Source organism: Oncorhynchus keta, chromosome 4, assembly GCF_023373465.1.
Source record: "Oncorhynchus keta strain PuntledgeMale-10-30-2019 chromosome 4, Oket_V2, whole genome shotgun sequence".
NCBI classification, from domain to species: Eukaryota; Metazoa; Chordata; class Actinopteri; order Salmoniformes; family Salmonidae; genus Oncorhynchus; species Oncorhynchus keta.
Window position 1 is genome coordinate 57,431,752 of NC_068424.1, and position 14,226 is coordinate 57,445,977.

General features: G+C 41.9%; 1 protein-coding gene across 5 annotated transcripts in view; it reads right to left on the minus strand.

Moving 5' to 3' along the window:
- LOC118379282 (TBC1 domain family member 9B-like) overlaps positions 1–9,586 on the minus strand; it is a 48,921-nt gene extending 39,335 nt beyond the window's left edge. For 2 of the 5 annotated variants that reach the window (XM_052511176.1, XM_052511173.1), the window contains exon 1: positions 9,301–9,579. In XM_052511176.1, coding sequence (XP_052367136.1) covers positions 9,301–9,418 — 118 coding nt within the window. In that variant the 5' untranslated portion in view covers positions 9,419–9,579. Of the gene's footprint in view, positions 1–9,300 lie in introns of all 5 variants that reach the window. The other 3 variants (XM_052511181.1, XM_052511179.1, XM_052511178.1) reach the window with 2 other exon arrangements.
- Between the last annotated feature and the right edge of the window lie 4,640 nt (positions 9,587–14,226).

The window sequence follows — 14,226 nt, forward strand, 5'->3', positions numbered from 1 at the left end:
GGCTTGTTCTTCGGCTCTTTAAAATTAGACTTGACGACGTCTGGGTAGTCTTTCAGATGGGGGTGATTTGGTCTAATGTAGTAATAATCTAATTAAATCATAACTGTTGAAGTCGCTAGCTACCTAACCTAAAGTTTCAAAAGAGCTCTTTAATTTGAAATAGTTATTTTATTACATGACATTGTTATTCCCTTAGTTACTAGAATAACTGGAGATACCTATATCTGGTGTTTAATGATAGCATCCAAATTCAATATGGGAGGCTCATCCAACTTCCATTGTTTTGGTCATATGACAGGGCTAGCTAGACTCATGTTGGTTGAGAAGGGTGCAATTGCAGTCCGCAATTCAGGGAGTTCCTGCATGTGGGCATTATTGCATCTGCAGTAACTAGTGATGGGAAGTTCAGCTCTTTTTACTGACTGATCTTTTCAACTTGTTCTTTTGACTGAACAAATATTGACTCATTTCATTCATTTGAATCAGTAATGCCAAGAGCACAAATGACCCCCTCCTGGCTAACGATGAACTGGAAACTCGAAAGAGTCACGATTCTACAGGCCTTCCAGTCACGTCGTTCACCATACGGGCCTTATTGGAGTGGTCATTTATGACTGAGGCTTGTAAAAATGTGCTTTAAACCAGGGAATCTCAACTGGGGGTGTTAAGGGCATGTGTGCAATATATAAAATGTAATAAAAAATATTTAAGGTAACCGCCACACCAAACCTTTCATTTTGAAAGGATACGGCCTCACCGCATATTGTTGCTGAATTTCACAATGTTACCGCTACACACAGGCGTGCGTGCGCTGCACAGCTTACTGTTGCTGACTTTACACGTGTAGCGCGTCGGCAGTGGTGAAATGGCTTGCTACGTTCGGACTTGGAGGGTTTTCGCGATGCACACACTCACTGACCAATACAATAACGTTCTCGCCCCCCCATTATCTTCTGACATATATCTTGATTGCTAACTATGCAGATGTGTTCCGCAGGTATTGCACAGGCTAGCTGTCAGTAGGGCTGGGCGATATGACCAAAATATTATATCACAGTATTTTTTTTCAATTGGACAGTATGATATTTTTAGTTTTGAATAATAAAAGTTGTGATTAGTGAGTGATCCTAGGGTGGCAACACATACAAGTCATTTCAATGAGTCTTTCTCCATTCCGATTGTTTTATGCTGTTCAATTCCACTTCAACCAAAGCAAATTCAGGTCTACAGTATCACTGACATTATCAGGCTACACCATCACTGGTATTAGCAGGCTGTATTAGCTAGCTAAGTTTGCTCTTACTCAGTATATTTATTAGCTAGCTATTAGCATTAGCGTCTCACAAGATTTAGGGCAACTTGCTAAGAAAAGACAAACTAGCTGTTTGCTGATCAAATCAAATCTAATTTTATTTGTCACATACAAATGGTTAGCATATGTTAATGCGAGTGTAGCGAAATGCTTGTGCTTCTAGTTCCGACAATGCAGTGATAACCAACAAGTAATCTAACTAACAATTCCAAAACTACTGTCTTATACACAGTGTAAGGGGATAAGGAATATGTACATAAGGATATATGAATGAGTGATGGTACAGAGCAGCATACAGTAGATGGTATCGAGTACAGTATATACATATGAGATGAGTATGTAGACAAAGTAAACAAAGTGGCATAGTTAAAGTGGCTAGTGATACATGTATTACATAAGGATGCAGTCGCTGATGTAGAGTACAGTATATACGTATGCATATGAGATGAATAATGTAGGGTAAGTAACATTATATTGCATTACATTACATTGCATTGTTTAAAGTGGCTAGTGATATATTTACATAATTTCCCATCAATTCCCATTATTAAAGTGGCTGGAGTTGGGTCAGTGTCAATGACAGTGTGTTGGCAGCAGCCACTCAATGTTAGTGGTGGCTGTTTAACAGTCTGATGGCCTTGAGATAGAAGCTGTTTTTCAGTCTCTCGGTCCCAGCTTTGATGCACCTGTACTGACCTCGCCTTCTGGATGATAGCGGGGTGAACAGGCAGTGGTTCGGGTGGTTGATGTCCTTGATGATCTTTATGGCCTTCCTGTAACATCGGGTGGTGTAGGTGTCCTGGAGGGCAGGTAGTTTGCCCCCGGTGATGCGTTGTGCAGACCTCACTACCCTCTGGAGAGCCTTACGGTTGAGGGCGGAGCAGTTGCCGTACCAGGCGGTGATACAGCCCGCCAGGATGCTCTCGATTGTGCATCTGTAGAAGTTTGTGAGTGCTTTTGGTGACAAGCCGAATTTCTTCAGCCTCCTGAGGTTGACGACGCTGTCAGTGTGAGTGGACCAATTCAGTTTGTCTGTGATGTGTATGCCGAGGAACTTAAAACTTGCTACCCTCTCCACTACTGTTCCATCGATGTGGATAGGGGGGTGTTCCCTCTGCTGTTTCCTGAAGTCCACAATCATCTCCTTAGTTTTGTTGACGTTGAGTGTGAGGTTATTTTCCTGACACCACACTCTGAGGGCCCTCACCTCCTCCCTGTAGGCCGTCTCGTCGTTGTTGGTGAAACTGTTTGCTGATGAAACACAAACTAATAGTGTCATTATAGAACACTAGAGGATTTAAATTAAGAAGCAAAGTGAAAACAGTATTGTTGTCATCAACATTTTTGCATGTGCTGCATTGACCATGCAGACTGAACGCAAGTGTCTCATGGTTGAGGAACATCAAATGCACTCCTTAAGTGATAGGTGGCGTGGCTAGGTCTGTGTGGAAAATGGCACGGAGAGAAAGAGCAGAGAGAGATGACTCAAGTAGCTAAGTAAACTATAAAGATTGACATTAACAATGGCATATCACATTTAACAAACCAAACATTCAAATAACGGTATAGAAGGTAAAGTAAAAACCCAAACCGGTCCCTGCATCAATACCGGTATGTCATAAAATAGGGTATAACGCCCAGCCCTAGCTGTCAGAGTAAAATCATGGACACATTTTTAAAAGGTGCATCTCCCTCTTAATCTACTGCTGCTTCCAATGTCAACAAAAAGGCACAGCCCCTGTCAAGAAGAAAAATACGACCCCGGCTTCATGAAATCTGGTTTTACATATATAGAAGAGAGGCAGGGTGAGTGTAGACCGCAGTGCGTCCTATGCAACAAGCTGTTAGATAATGAGAGCATGAAACCCTCCGAACTGAAAAGGCATCTGGACTAGAGGTCGACAGATTATGATTTTTCAACGTCGATACCGATTATTGGAGGACCAAAAAGGCCAAAACCGATTAAAATAGGCCGATTTGTATTTATTTATTTGTAATAATGACAATAACAACAATACTGAATAAACATTTATTTTAACTTAATATAATACATCAATAAAAACAATTTAGCCTCAAGTAAATAATGAAACATGTTCAATTTGGTTTAAATAATGCAAAATAATGCGAGTGACGTTTGAAACGCTATTAGCGCACGCTAACTAGCTAGCCATTTCACTTCGGTTACACCAGTCTCATCTCGGGAGTTGATAGGCTTGAAGTCATAAACAGCGCAATGCTTGATGCAGATCGAAGAGCTGCTGGCAAAACGCACGAAAGTGCTGTTTGAATGAATGTTTACGCGCCTGCTTCTGCCTACCACCGCTCAGTCAGATACTTAGATACTTGTATGCTCAGTCAGATTATATGCAACACAGGAAACGCTAGATAATATCTAGTAATATCATCAACCATGTGTAGTTAACTAGTGATTATGATTGATTGTTTTTTATAAGATAAGTTTAATGCTAGCAACTTACCTTGGCTTACTGCATTCGCGTAATAGGCAGTCTCCTTGTGGAGTGCAACGAGAGAGAGGCAGGTCGTTATTGCGTTGGACTAGTTAACTGTAAGGTTGCAAGATTGGTTCCCCGAGCTGACAAGGTGAAAAATTGATCGTTCTGCCCCTGAACGAGGCAGTTAACCCACCGTTCCTAGGCCATAATTGAAAATGAGAATGTGTTCTTAACGGACTTGCCTAGTTAAATAAAGGTATAAAAAATAAAATAATATTTAATTTAAAAAATAAAATATATTGATTTTTTGTTGTTGTGGCAAATCGGAGCCCAAAAATACCGATTTCCAATTGTTATGAAAACTTATGAAAACACTAATTAGCATAACGCAACAGACATAAATCTTCCTATAAAATATTCCTATTCATGAAAATCACAAGTGAAATATATTGGAACACAGCTTAGCCTTTTGTTAATCACCCTCTCATCTCAGATTTTCAAAATATGCTTTACAGCCAACGCTAGACAACCATTTGTGTAAGTTTATCATAGCCTAGCCTAATGCCTTGCTAGCAGCAGGCAAACTTGTCACGAAAATCAGAAAAGCAATCAAATTAAATCGTTTACCTACCTTTGATGAACTTCGGATGTTTTCACTCACGAGACTCCCAGGTTGACAGCCTTAGTTCATTTTTTCCCAAAAGATTATTTTTGTAGGCGAAATAGCTCTGTTTGTTCTTCACGTTTGGCTGAGAAATCGCCCGGAAATTGCGGTCACCACAACGTCGAAAAATATTCCAAATTAGCTCCATAATATCGACAGAAACATGGCAAACATTGTTTAGAATCCATCCTCAAGGTGTTTTTCTAATATCTATTTGATAATATATCCGTTGGGACAATTCCTTTTTCTCTAGGACCGATTGGAGTAATGGCTACCTCTGCACTTTACGCGAGAATCTCTCTCGGAGCCACCATGTGACCACTTACGCAATGTGCCCCATACGTAAAACTACATCCCAATGCTGTAGACACCTTGGGGAATACGTAGAAAGCGTAAGCTCATTGATGGTACATTCACAGCCATAAAGGGAGTCATTGGAACGCAGCGCTTTCAAAACCTGGGGCACTTCCGGATTGGATTTTTCTCAGGCTTTCGCCTGCAACATCAGTTCTGTTATACTCACAGACAATATCTTTACAGTTTTGGAAACTTTAGAGTGTTTTCTATCTAAAGCTGTCAATTATATGCATATTCTAGCATCTTTTCCTGACAAAATATCCTCTTTAAAACGGGAACGTTTTTTTTCCAAAAATGAAAAGACTGCCCCCTAACACCAAGAGGCAGGCAGGCAGGCAAGTTGAGAACAAGTTCTCATTTGCAACTTGCGACCTGGCCAAGACAAAGCAAAGCAGTTCGACACATACAACACAGAGCTACACATGAAATAAACATACAATCAATAATACAGTAGAGAAATCTGTAAACAGCATGTGCAAATGAAGTAGGATAAGAGAGTTAACATAGTGAACAACAACTCATTAACCTGTTTATTTATTGTGTGTGTGTGTCTGTCTGTGTGTGTGCGCACGTATGGCCTATCAGTGGTAAAGCTGGAGGTGTTTCTTCAGTTTGATAAGTTTATTGAAGCCTGGGGTGATGGTTGACAGGGAAACTGAGGTATTGCTGGCTGTCCAGTTTGTTTCTGCTTTTAGTTTTCGCAGCAATCTCTGCTCGAAGCTCATAAAAGCGACCAAACACTTTATCCCTAGAAAGCTTTTCGCGGAACTCTTTTTGATATAGTTGACACACTTGATCACATCCTGGAGAGTGACGTGGAGCTCAGGCACCATGTCCTTCGCTGCCAATGCCTCCCTGTGTAGGAAGCAGTGGTTCCATGTCGCACTTGGTGCTCTCTCCAGGATCTGCATTATTACTCCGGTGTGCTTTCTCCTCATGGCAACTGCCCCATCAGTGGTTACACCGACGCACCCATCCCAGGCCAGTCCCACGGAGCTCAGGTGCATATCCATTGTGTTAAAGACCGCCTCTGCGGTGGTGGTGGTGGGCAAATCAGCACTAAAAAGGAACTGCTCGAAGTTAGTATCCGACACGTGTCTGACATAGACCATTAGAATTGTATGGTTAGCCACATCTTTGGATTCATCAAGCTGCTGTGCATAATGGCCATTTTCACTGATACGCTCTGATGTCTGGCGCGTTATGTCCTCAGACATGTCCTTGATTCTCCTCCTCATGGTGTCATTGGATAGGGGTATAGTTTTAAGTTTGTTGGGGGCTGACTCTCCCAAGATTTCAGTGCACATATCAATCGCAGCAGGGAGTATGAAATCCTCTGCGCTGGTGTGCATTTTCTTGTACCATGCATACGTTCTTCAATGGGTCTTGAGGCCACCAGGTATCGACATCTTCTTTAAAAAACGTCAGCCGTCTTATCGTTGTGACTTGGATGCTTGGTGGACCCCTACAAATCAGCCGGGCTAGACAATCTGGACCCTCTCTTTCTAAAATCATCTGCCGAAATTGTTGCAACCCCCATTACAAACCTGTTCAACCTCTCTTTCGTATCGTCTGAGATTCCCATAGATTGGAAAGCTACCGCGGTCATCCCCCTCTTCAAAGGGGGAGACACTCTAGACCCAAACTGCTACAGACCGATGTCTATTCTACCCTGCCTTTCTAAGGTCTTTGAAAGCCAAGTTAACAAACAGATTACCGACCATTTCGTACCTTCTCCGCTATGTAATCTGGTTTCAGAGCTGGTCATGGGTGCACCTCAGCCACGCTCAAGGTCCTAAACAATATCATAACCGCCATCGATAAGAGACATTACTGTGCAGCCGTATTCATCGGCCTGGCTAAGGCTTTCGACTCTGTCAATCACCACATTCTTTTGGCAGACTCAACAGCCTTGGTTTCTCAAATGATTGCCTCGCTTGGTTCACCAACGACTTCTCCGATAGAGTTCAGCATGTCAAATCGGAGGGCCTATTGTCCAGACCTCTTGCAGTCTCTTTGGGGGTGCCACAGGGTTCAATTCTCGGGCTGACTCTCTTCTCTGTATTCATCAATGATGTCGCTCTTGCTGCTGGTGATTCATTGAGCCACCTCTACGCATACGATACCATTCTGTATACCTCTGGCCCTTCTTTGGACACTGTGTTAACTAACCTTCAGATGAGCGTCAATGCCATACAACTCTAATTCCGTGGCCTCCAACTGCCCTTAAATGCAAGTAAAACTAAATGCATGCTCTTCAACTGTTCACTGCCCGCACCTGCCGCCCGTCCAGCATCACTACTCTGGACAGTTCTGACTTAGAATATGTGGACAACTACAAATACCTAGGTGTCTGGTTTGACTGCAAACTCTCCTTCCAGACTCACATTAAACTTCTCCAATCCAAAATTAAATCTAGAATTGGCTACCTATTTTGCAACAAAGCATGATTCACTCATGCTGCCAAACATACCCTTGTAAAACTGACCATCCTACCGATCCTCAACTTCGGCGATGTCATTTACAAAATAGCATCCAACACTCCACTCAACAAATTGGATGCAGTCTATCACAGTGCCATCCGTTTTGTCACCAGAGCCCCATATACTACCCACCACTGCGACCTGTATGCTCTCGTTGGCTGGCCCTCGCTTCATACTCATCGCCAAACCCACTGGCTCCAGGTCATCTACAAGTCTGCTAAGTAAAGCCCCGCCTTATCTCAGCTCAATGGTCACCATAGCAGCACCCACCCGTACGTAGCACGCGCTCCATCAGGTATATCTCACTGGTCACCCCCAAAGCCAATTCTTCCTTTGGCTGCCTCTCCTTCCAGTTCTCTGCTGCCAATGACTGGAACAAACTGCAAAAATCTCTGAAGCTGGAGACTCTTACCTCCCTCACTAGCTTTAAGCACCAGCTGTCAGAGCAGCTCACAGATCACTGCACCTGCACATAGCTCATCTGTAAATAGCCCATCCAATCTACCTCATCCCCATACTTTATTTATTTATCTTGCTCCTTTGCACCCCAGTATCTCTACTTGCACATTCATCTTCTGCACACCCTACCATTCCAGTGTTTAATTGCTATATTGTAATTACTTTGCCACCATGGCCTATTTATTGCCTTAAGTATTATTGTTCATTAATACTGACATTCATATTACATTTTATTAAACTGGTTAAAAATGTACACCTTTAAAAAAAGAACGTTAAGGTTGTGAAACTATTCACAAGGTAATTGATGATTAAGAATTCCTAATGATTGCTGTTTTTCTCTATTTTAAAAACGGTTGTGTTACTGTTCATTAACATTATCGAACTGGTTTTGATGTCATGTTCCGAGTCTGATAATGTACTACACCACTCCTGAACTGGTCCCCTAATTAAAATGGCTTATTCTTGAATTCATAATAAATGTTCTCTCAGTTAATATGGCTGTGTAATGACTTTAATACTATAAGAGTAGACTGTGATTTTGCAAGTGAAGCCTGCCCAATAAGGCAGCAGCAATACAACATTCCAAAATGTGATTATCAACAGTCCATAATATTGCATCACGACTCAATTGTCATTGTCAAATGTGGGTCCCCAAGCAAAACCAGTTGAGAACCACTGCTTTAAACAATGTACATCTGTTAATTGCTAGGCATTCAAATAAGATTATTTATTGACACATTTGAAACGAGCTCTGGCTGTGGCCACAACAAGACTAGATTGTAAACAACTCTTTGCGGAATGCATTGCTTGACTACCATAACGGTCGGTACAGTAGGTACCATAAAGTTGGACGCCAACCGGCGATAAAACCCACAGAAGAATAGTCGAGGGCGACAACGGTAGACAGTGTCCTTTAGCAGGTGGGAGTGAAGGACTAACGTCAGCTAGCTTGTCCTTGGGGACTCCGATACACAATAGGCGGGAACGACACCTTGTGGCCTGCGACGCAGGTAGACAGTGGCCTTCGCCCCCTGCTGGTCGGTGCACTGTTTTACAGCACTTCTGTTGATGACAGCGAGAGAAGGTTTTCGTATATGCAGGAACCAATGGGATGTTCGGGAGATGGGGTCGTTTATGATGGAACTAATTGTATGCTGGAGGGGGCGTTCCGAAAATGCAGAAATACCTAAATGCAAGAACGCCCCGAATTGCGGTCCGCAATCAAACAGTATTGGGTTGGTTAGGCTGGCATAGTTTACTAGCTATGTGTACTGTTTAGTGGTGCATGTGAGAAAATGCACATACTTCCAGCAAATATAACCTATCAACGATGTTAGTTAGTAGTAGCTGCAGACGAAGAAAAAACAACGCGCTAGCTTGGTTAGCCAGCTCCACTTTACACGTCAACATCAACAGCTAGCCTGCGCGCTAGCTAACGTTACCTTGCTAAAACACCAAGCTTTCTAGCTAACGTTAGCTAAATCCCTCATTCCATTAGCCAACGCAAATTACATGTTTTCATAAACATGACAGCAATTTTAAACCAAATAATGTTATTGTATAGTTAGTTACCAGTGATGCCCCCTCCTTTGCCATGGCCCTTTCTCCTCTGGAGAATGAAGAAGGGGTTCGCCCTTTCGCTCACCCACAGAGCGTTGGCAAGCAACACCTCCTCTGGGGTTATCCACATTTTGAATAAGCTTTTTCCAAATTACACACGTATTGTTGGATATTAGGGTGCAAAGTGTACGGTAAGCGACTTCACACAAGCATGTTTTGCAGACGTGTTGCCTGCTGTTTTGAGTTCATGTCCGTCTGTGCAGCTGTTTGCTCTGCTGTTGTCTACTCGAAAACGGGTTACACTAGTTACCACAGCCACAAAGTCTAAAGAGTATATCGTAAAAATTCGTGGAAACAAAACTTTAGCTTTTTGGTCTTGATTTAAATTTTGGGCTAGTAGTGGTGTGATTAAGGCCAGGTTTAACATTCAATTTTAAGAAGAGTAATTGTAGAAATAGGCTGAGATAACTAGTGACGAACCTCGAAACTGGTCGCTTTCTACTTTTACGTAAACACGTCCACTTTACGTTCATATCATAGTGTACATCGCTGATTGACTCACTGTATTAATTTAACCTATTTAATCCAATCAGTGACAATCGTGACCGTAAAAAAACGTTTTCAGTTATAAGGCTCTAAAATGTGTATGTATCAATGCATTCACAGCAAGTATTGAAATAATAAAGGGTCCCAATGAAATATGTGCAGTGTCACATGTTTAGAGTAATTTGTCACATGACCAGAGCTGTTTACTTCCTGGTTGCACCATGAGAAGATGATGGCTGCATCAAAGCTCCCAAACAAATGGTTAGTAAAGATGGGACAAGGATTTTTGGTACACGTCATATTTAAAGTGTCTAGTAATGATATATGGATTTGCAATTATTCAACTTTGTTCAGTATGGTCATACAATGTGTAAACATGTTGACGGCAACAATTAGTGACCGGTGGGATAACAGTGCATCTAGGTATACACATACATAGTTCTTGTTCTACCTAACTTTCTACTCTGTTCTTTCTTTTAGTTTCACTTTGAGTCAAATTCTGGATATGTTGGATCTAGGTGACTGCCCAGACAAGGCATGCAAACATTGCAGTTAGCCCTCATAATGAGAAAGATGCTGTCCTCCATGATTGTGCTAGTGACAGGTCAGATGTGGACTATGGACAGGCCATTTGCCAGCCAGGCTGTTGAATGCATATGCTGATCCTATGCAAACAGATCATGACAGGAACAACATTATCAGGGATGATGACCTATCCACCCCCCATTGTTAATAATGAAGAGCCAAGGGCCTCTACCTGACCGAGGGGTCAGCCAGAAGAGCCAGGGGAAAAGCTGCAAGTGGTCAAAAAGAAAGATTGAGTGTTCAAACGATCAAAGATGCCTGCCACCGATGTGATTCCAAACCACATAGTATACAGCCCAAATGTGCAAAAGTTTGGCACGAAACCACTGAGCCATGGAAGGAGATCTTTACTGGCTGTTACTGTTGAAGATCAGGCAAAATATGACAAAGCTTCTCACTGGCCAATCAACACGATGCACCGGTTCCAGAGATGTCGTCATTGTGACAAACGCACTACCTATGCAAGTGAGAAATGCAAAGCGCCACTGTACATTGAGTGCTTCGAGATATATCATGGACAGTACAAAAGGAGATAAGAGTGAATGAAAAAGGGCCGAAAAAGAAAAATAGAAAAGTGGATAAAGGGTGAGAAGAAGCAGTACAACAGACTCTTGGAAGAAAATAAAAGTAGATGAAAAAGACAATCAAAATGACTGAATTTTTTTGGGAAAAGGTCAATTGATTTGACATAATGTATGACAGGTCTGACTGATCGTAGTTCAAAATAGTGATGCACAAACTAATCATGCACTTGGTTCTGAAGCCTACCTCTATTATTTATATATATATATATATATATATATATATATATATATATGCACTCAATGTGGTGCTTTTTATGTGTATATATCAATCAATCAAATTTTATTTATATAGCCCTTCATACATCAGCTGATATCTCAAAGTGCTGTACAGAAACCCAGCCTAAAACCCCAAACAGCAAGCAATGCAGGTGTAGAAGCACGGTGGCTAGGAAAAACTCCCTAGAAAGGCCAAAACCTAGGAAGAAACCTAGAGAGGAACCAGGCTATGTGGGGTGGCCAGTCCTCTTCTGGCTGTGCCGGGTGGATATTATAACAGAACATAGCCAAGATGTTCAAATGTTCATAAATGACCAGCATGGTCAAATAATAGTAAGGCAGAACAGTTGAAACTGGAGCAGCAGCATGGCCAGGTGGACTGGGGACAGCAAGGAGTCATCATGCCAGGTAGTCCTGGGGCATGGTCCGAGGGCTCAGGTCCTCCGAGAGAAAGAAAGAAAGAAAGAAGGAGAGAATTAGAGAACGCACACTTAGATTCACACAGGACACCGAATAGGACAGGAGAATTACTCCAGATATAACAAATTGACCCTAGCCCCCCGACACAAACTACTGCAGCATAAATACTGGAGGCTGAGACAGGAGGGGTCTCATCCGAGGACACCCCCGGACAGGGCCAAACAGGAAGGATATAACCCCACCCACTTTGCCAAAGCACAGCCCCCACACCACTGGAGGGATATCTTCAACCACCAACTTACCATCCTGAGACAAGGCTGAGTATAGCCCACAAAGATCTCCGCCACGGCACAACCCAAGGGGGGGGGGGCGCCAACCCAGACAGGATGACCACAACAGTGAATCAACCCACTCAGGTGACGCACCCCCTGCAGGGATGGCATGAGAGAGCCCCAGTAAGCCAGTGACTCAGCCCCTGTAATAGGGTTAGAGGCAGAGAATCCCAGTGGAAAGAGGGGAACTGGCCAGGCAGAGACAGCAAGGGCGGTTCGTTGCTCCAGAGCCTTTCCGTTCACCTTCCCACTCCTGGGCCAGACTACACTCAATCATATGACCCACTGAAGAGATGAGTCTTCAGTAAAGACTTAAAGGTTGAGACCGAGTTTGCGTCTCTGACATGGGTAGGCAGACCGTTCCATAAAAATGGAGCTCTATAGGAGAAAGCCCTGCCTCCAGCTGTTTGCTTAGAAATTCTAGGGACAATTAGGAGGCCTGCGTCTTGTGACCGTAGCGTACGTGTAGGTATGTACGGCAGGACCAAATCAGAGAGATAGGTAGGAGCAAGCCCATGTAATGCTTTGTAGGTTAGCAGTAAAACCTTGAAATCAGCCCTTGCTTTGACAGGAAGCCAGTGTAGAGAGGCTAGCACTGGAGTAATATGATCAAATGTTTTGGTTCTAGTCAGGACCATCAGCCGTATTTAGCACTAACTGAAGTTTATTTAGTGCTTTATCCGGGTAGCCGGAAAGTAGAGCATTGCAGTAGTCTAACCTAGAAGTGACAAAAGCATGGATTAATTTTTCTGCATCATTTTTGGACAGAAAGTTTCTGATTTTTGCAATATTACGTAGATGGAAAAAAGCTGTCCTCGAAATGGTCTTGATATGTTCTTCAAAAGAGAGATCAGGGTCCAGAGTAACGCCGAGGTCCTTCACAGTTTTATTTGAGACGACTGTACAACCATTAAGATTAATTGTCAGATTCAACAGAAGATCTCTTTGTTTCTTGGGACCTAGAACAAGCATCTCTGTTTTGTCCGAGTTTAATAGTAGAAAGTTTGCAGCCATCCACTTCCTTATGTCTGAAACACATGCTTCTAGCGAGGGCAATTTTGGGGCTTCACCATGTTTCATTGAAATGTACAGCTGTGTGTCATCCGCATAGCAGTGGAAGTTAACATTATGTTTATATATATATATATATATATATATATATATATTATTTTGTTTAGCATAGGCCTATACTTGAATGCATACTCTACAGGCTACCTCTATCCTAAATGTTACCTTTATGTTTAGCATAGGCCTCTACGTGAATGCATATTCTACAGGCTACCTCTATCCTACATGTTACCTTTATGTTCAGTGTAGGCCTCTACTTGAATGCATATTCTACAGGCTACCTCTATCCTAAATGTTACCTTTATGTTCAGTGGAAATTAATCACACGACTGCTATACAGTTAGTGAGTGTTGCACTAAAACGTCACAATGACAATGTTAAAATGAATATTGCACTAAAGTACAAGTTCAAATGTTAAAGTAACAATATTAATGTCTCAATACATGTTGCACTAAAGTAACAATATTAATGTCTCAATACATGTTGCACTAAAGTAACAATATTAATGTCTCAATACATGTTGCACTAAAGTAACAATATTAATGTCTCAATACATGTTGCACTAAAGTAACAGTATTAATGTCTCAATAAATGTTGCACTAAAGTAACAGTATTGAAATACGTTGATGGTTGTTGTTTTTTGTCTTTGCTCTCAGTATTCATATCGGTGTTGTATAAGGGTTTTTGATATGTAAAATAATCACACTAGAATGTGATGGGTAATTCTAGTGGCAATATTGGGGACTGCCAGTGACAGAGTTTTACATGTGTTAATAACTGGGCTGGGATATATAAGAATTTTGATGACTGCATAGGAGAAATGTTAATTCAGTATACATAACATTATCCCACCGGTCACAACACACTTTCACATGGAAATGTAAAAAAAAGAATGATTGATTATTTCAAAGGGTTACTATGACACTTGATTTGGATATTTTCATGTCTGGGAAAAATTCAGCATTAAATGGGTTAAGTGAAAATGTAATCACAAACCACTTTCCCTGCACAGTTTTTATGTTCTGGACTTTGAGTTCAGAACTTGACAAAGTGAAACTAAAAGAAATATAAAACAAATGACAGCTCTGATGGTAGTTTCGGTACAATTGTATAAATGCCGACTGATCATTTGTTTGTTCGACATGGTGTGATATTTTTGCATCAGTGTAATTAATTATGCGCCAAAT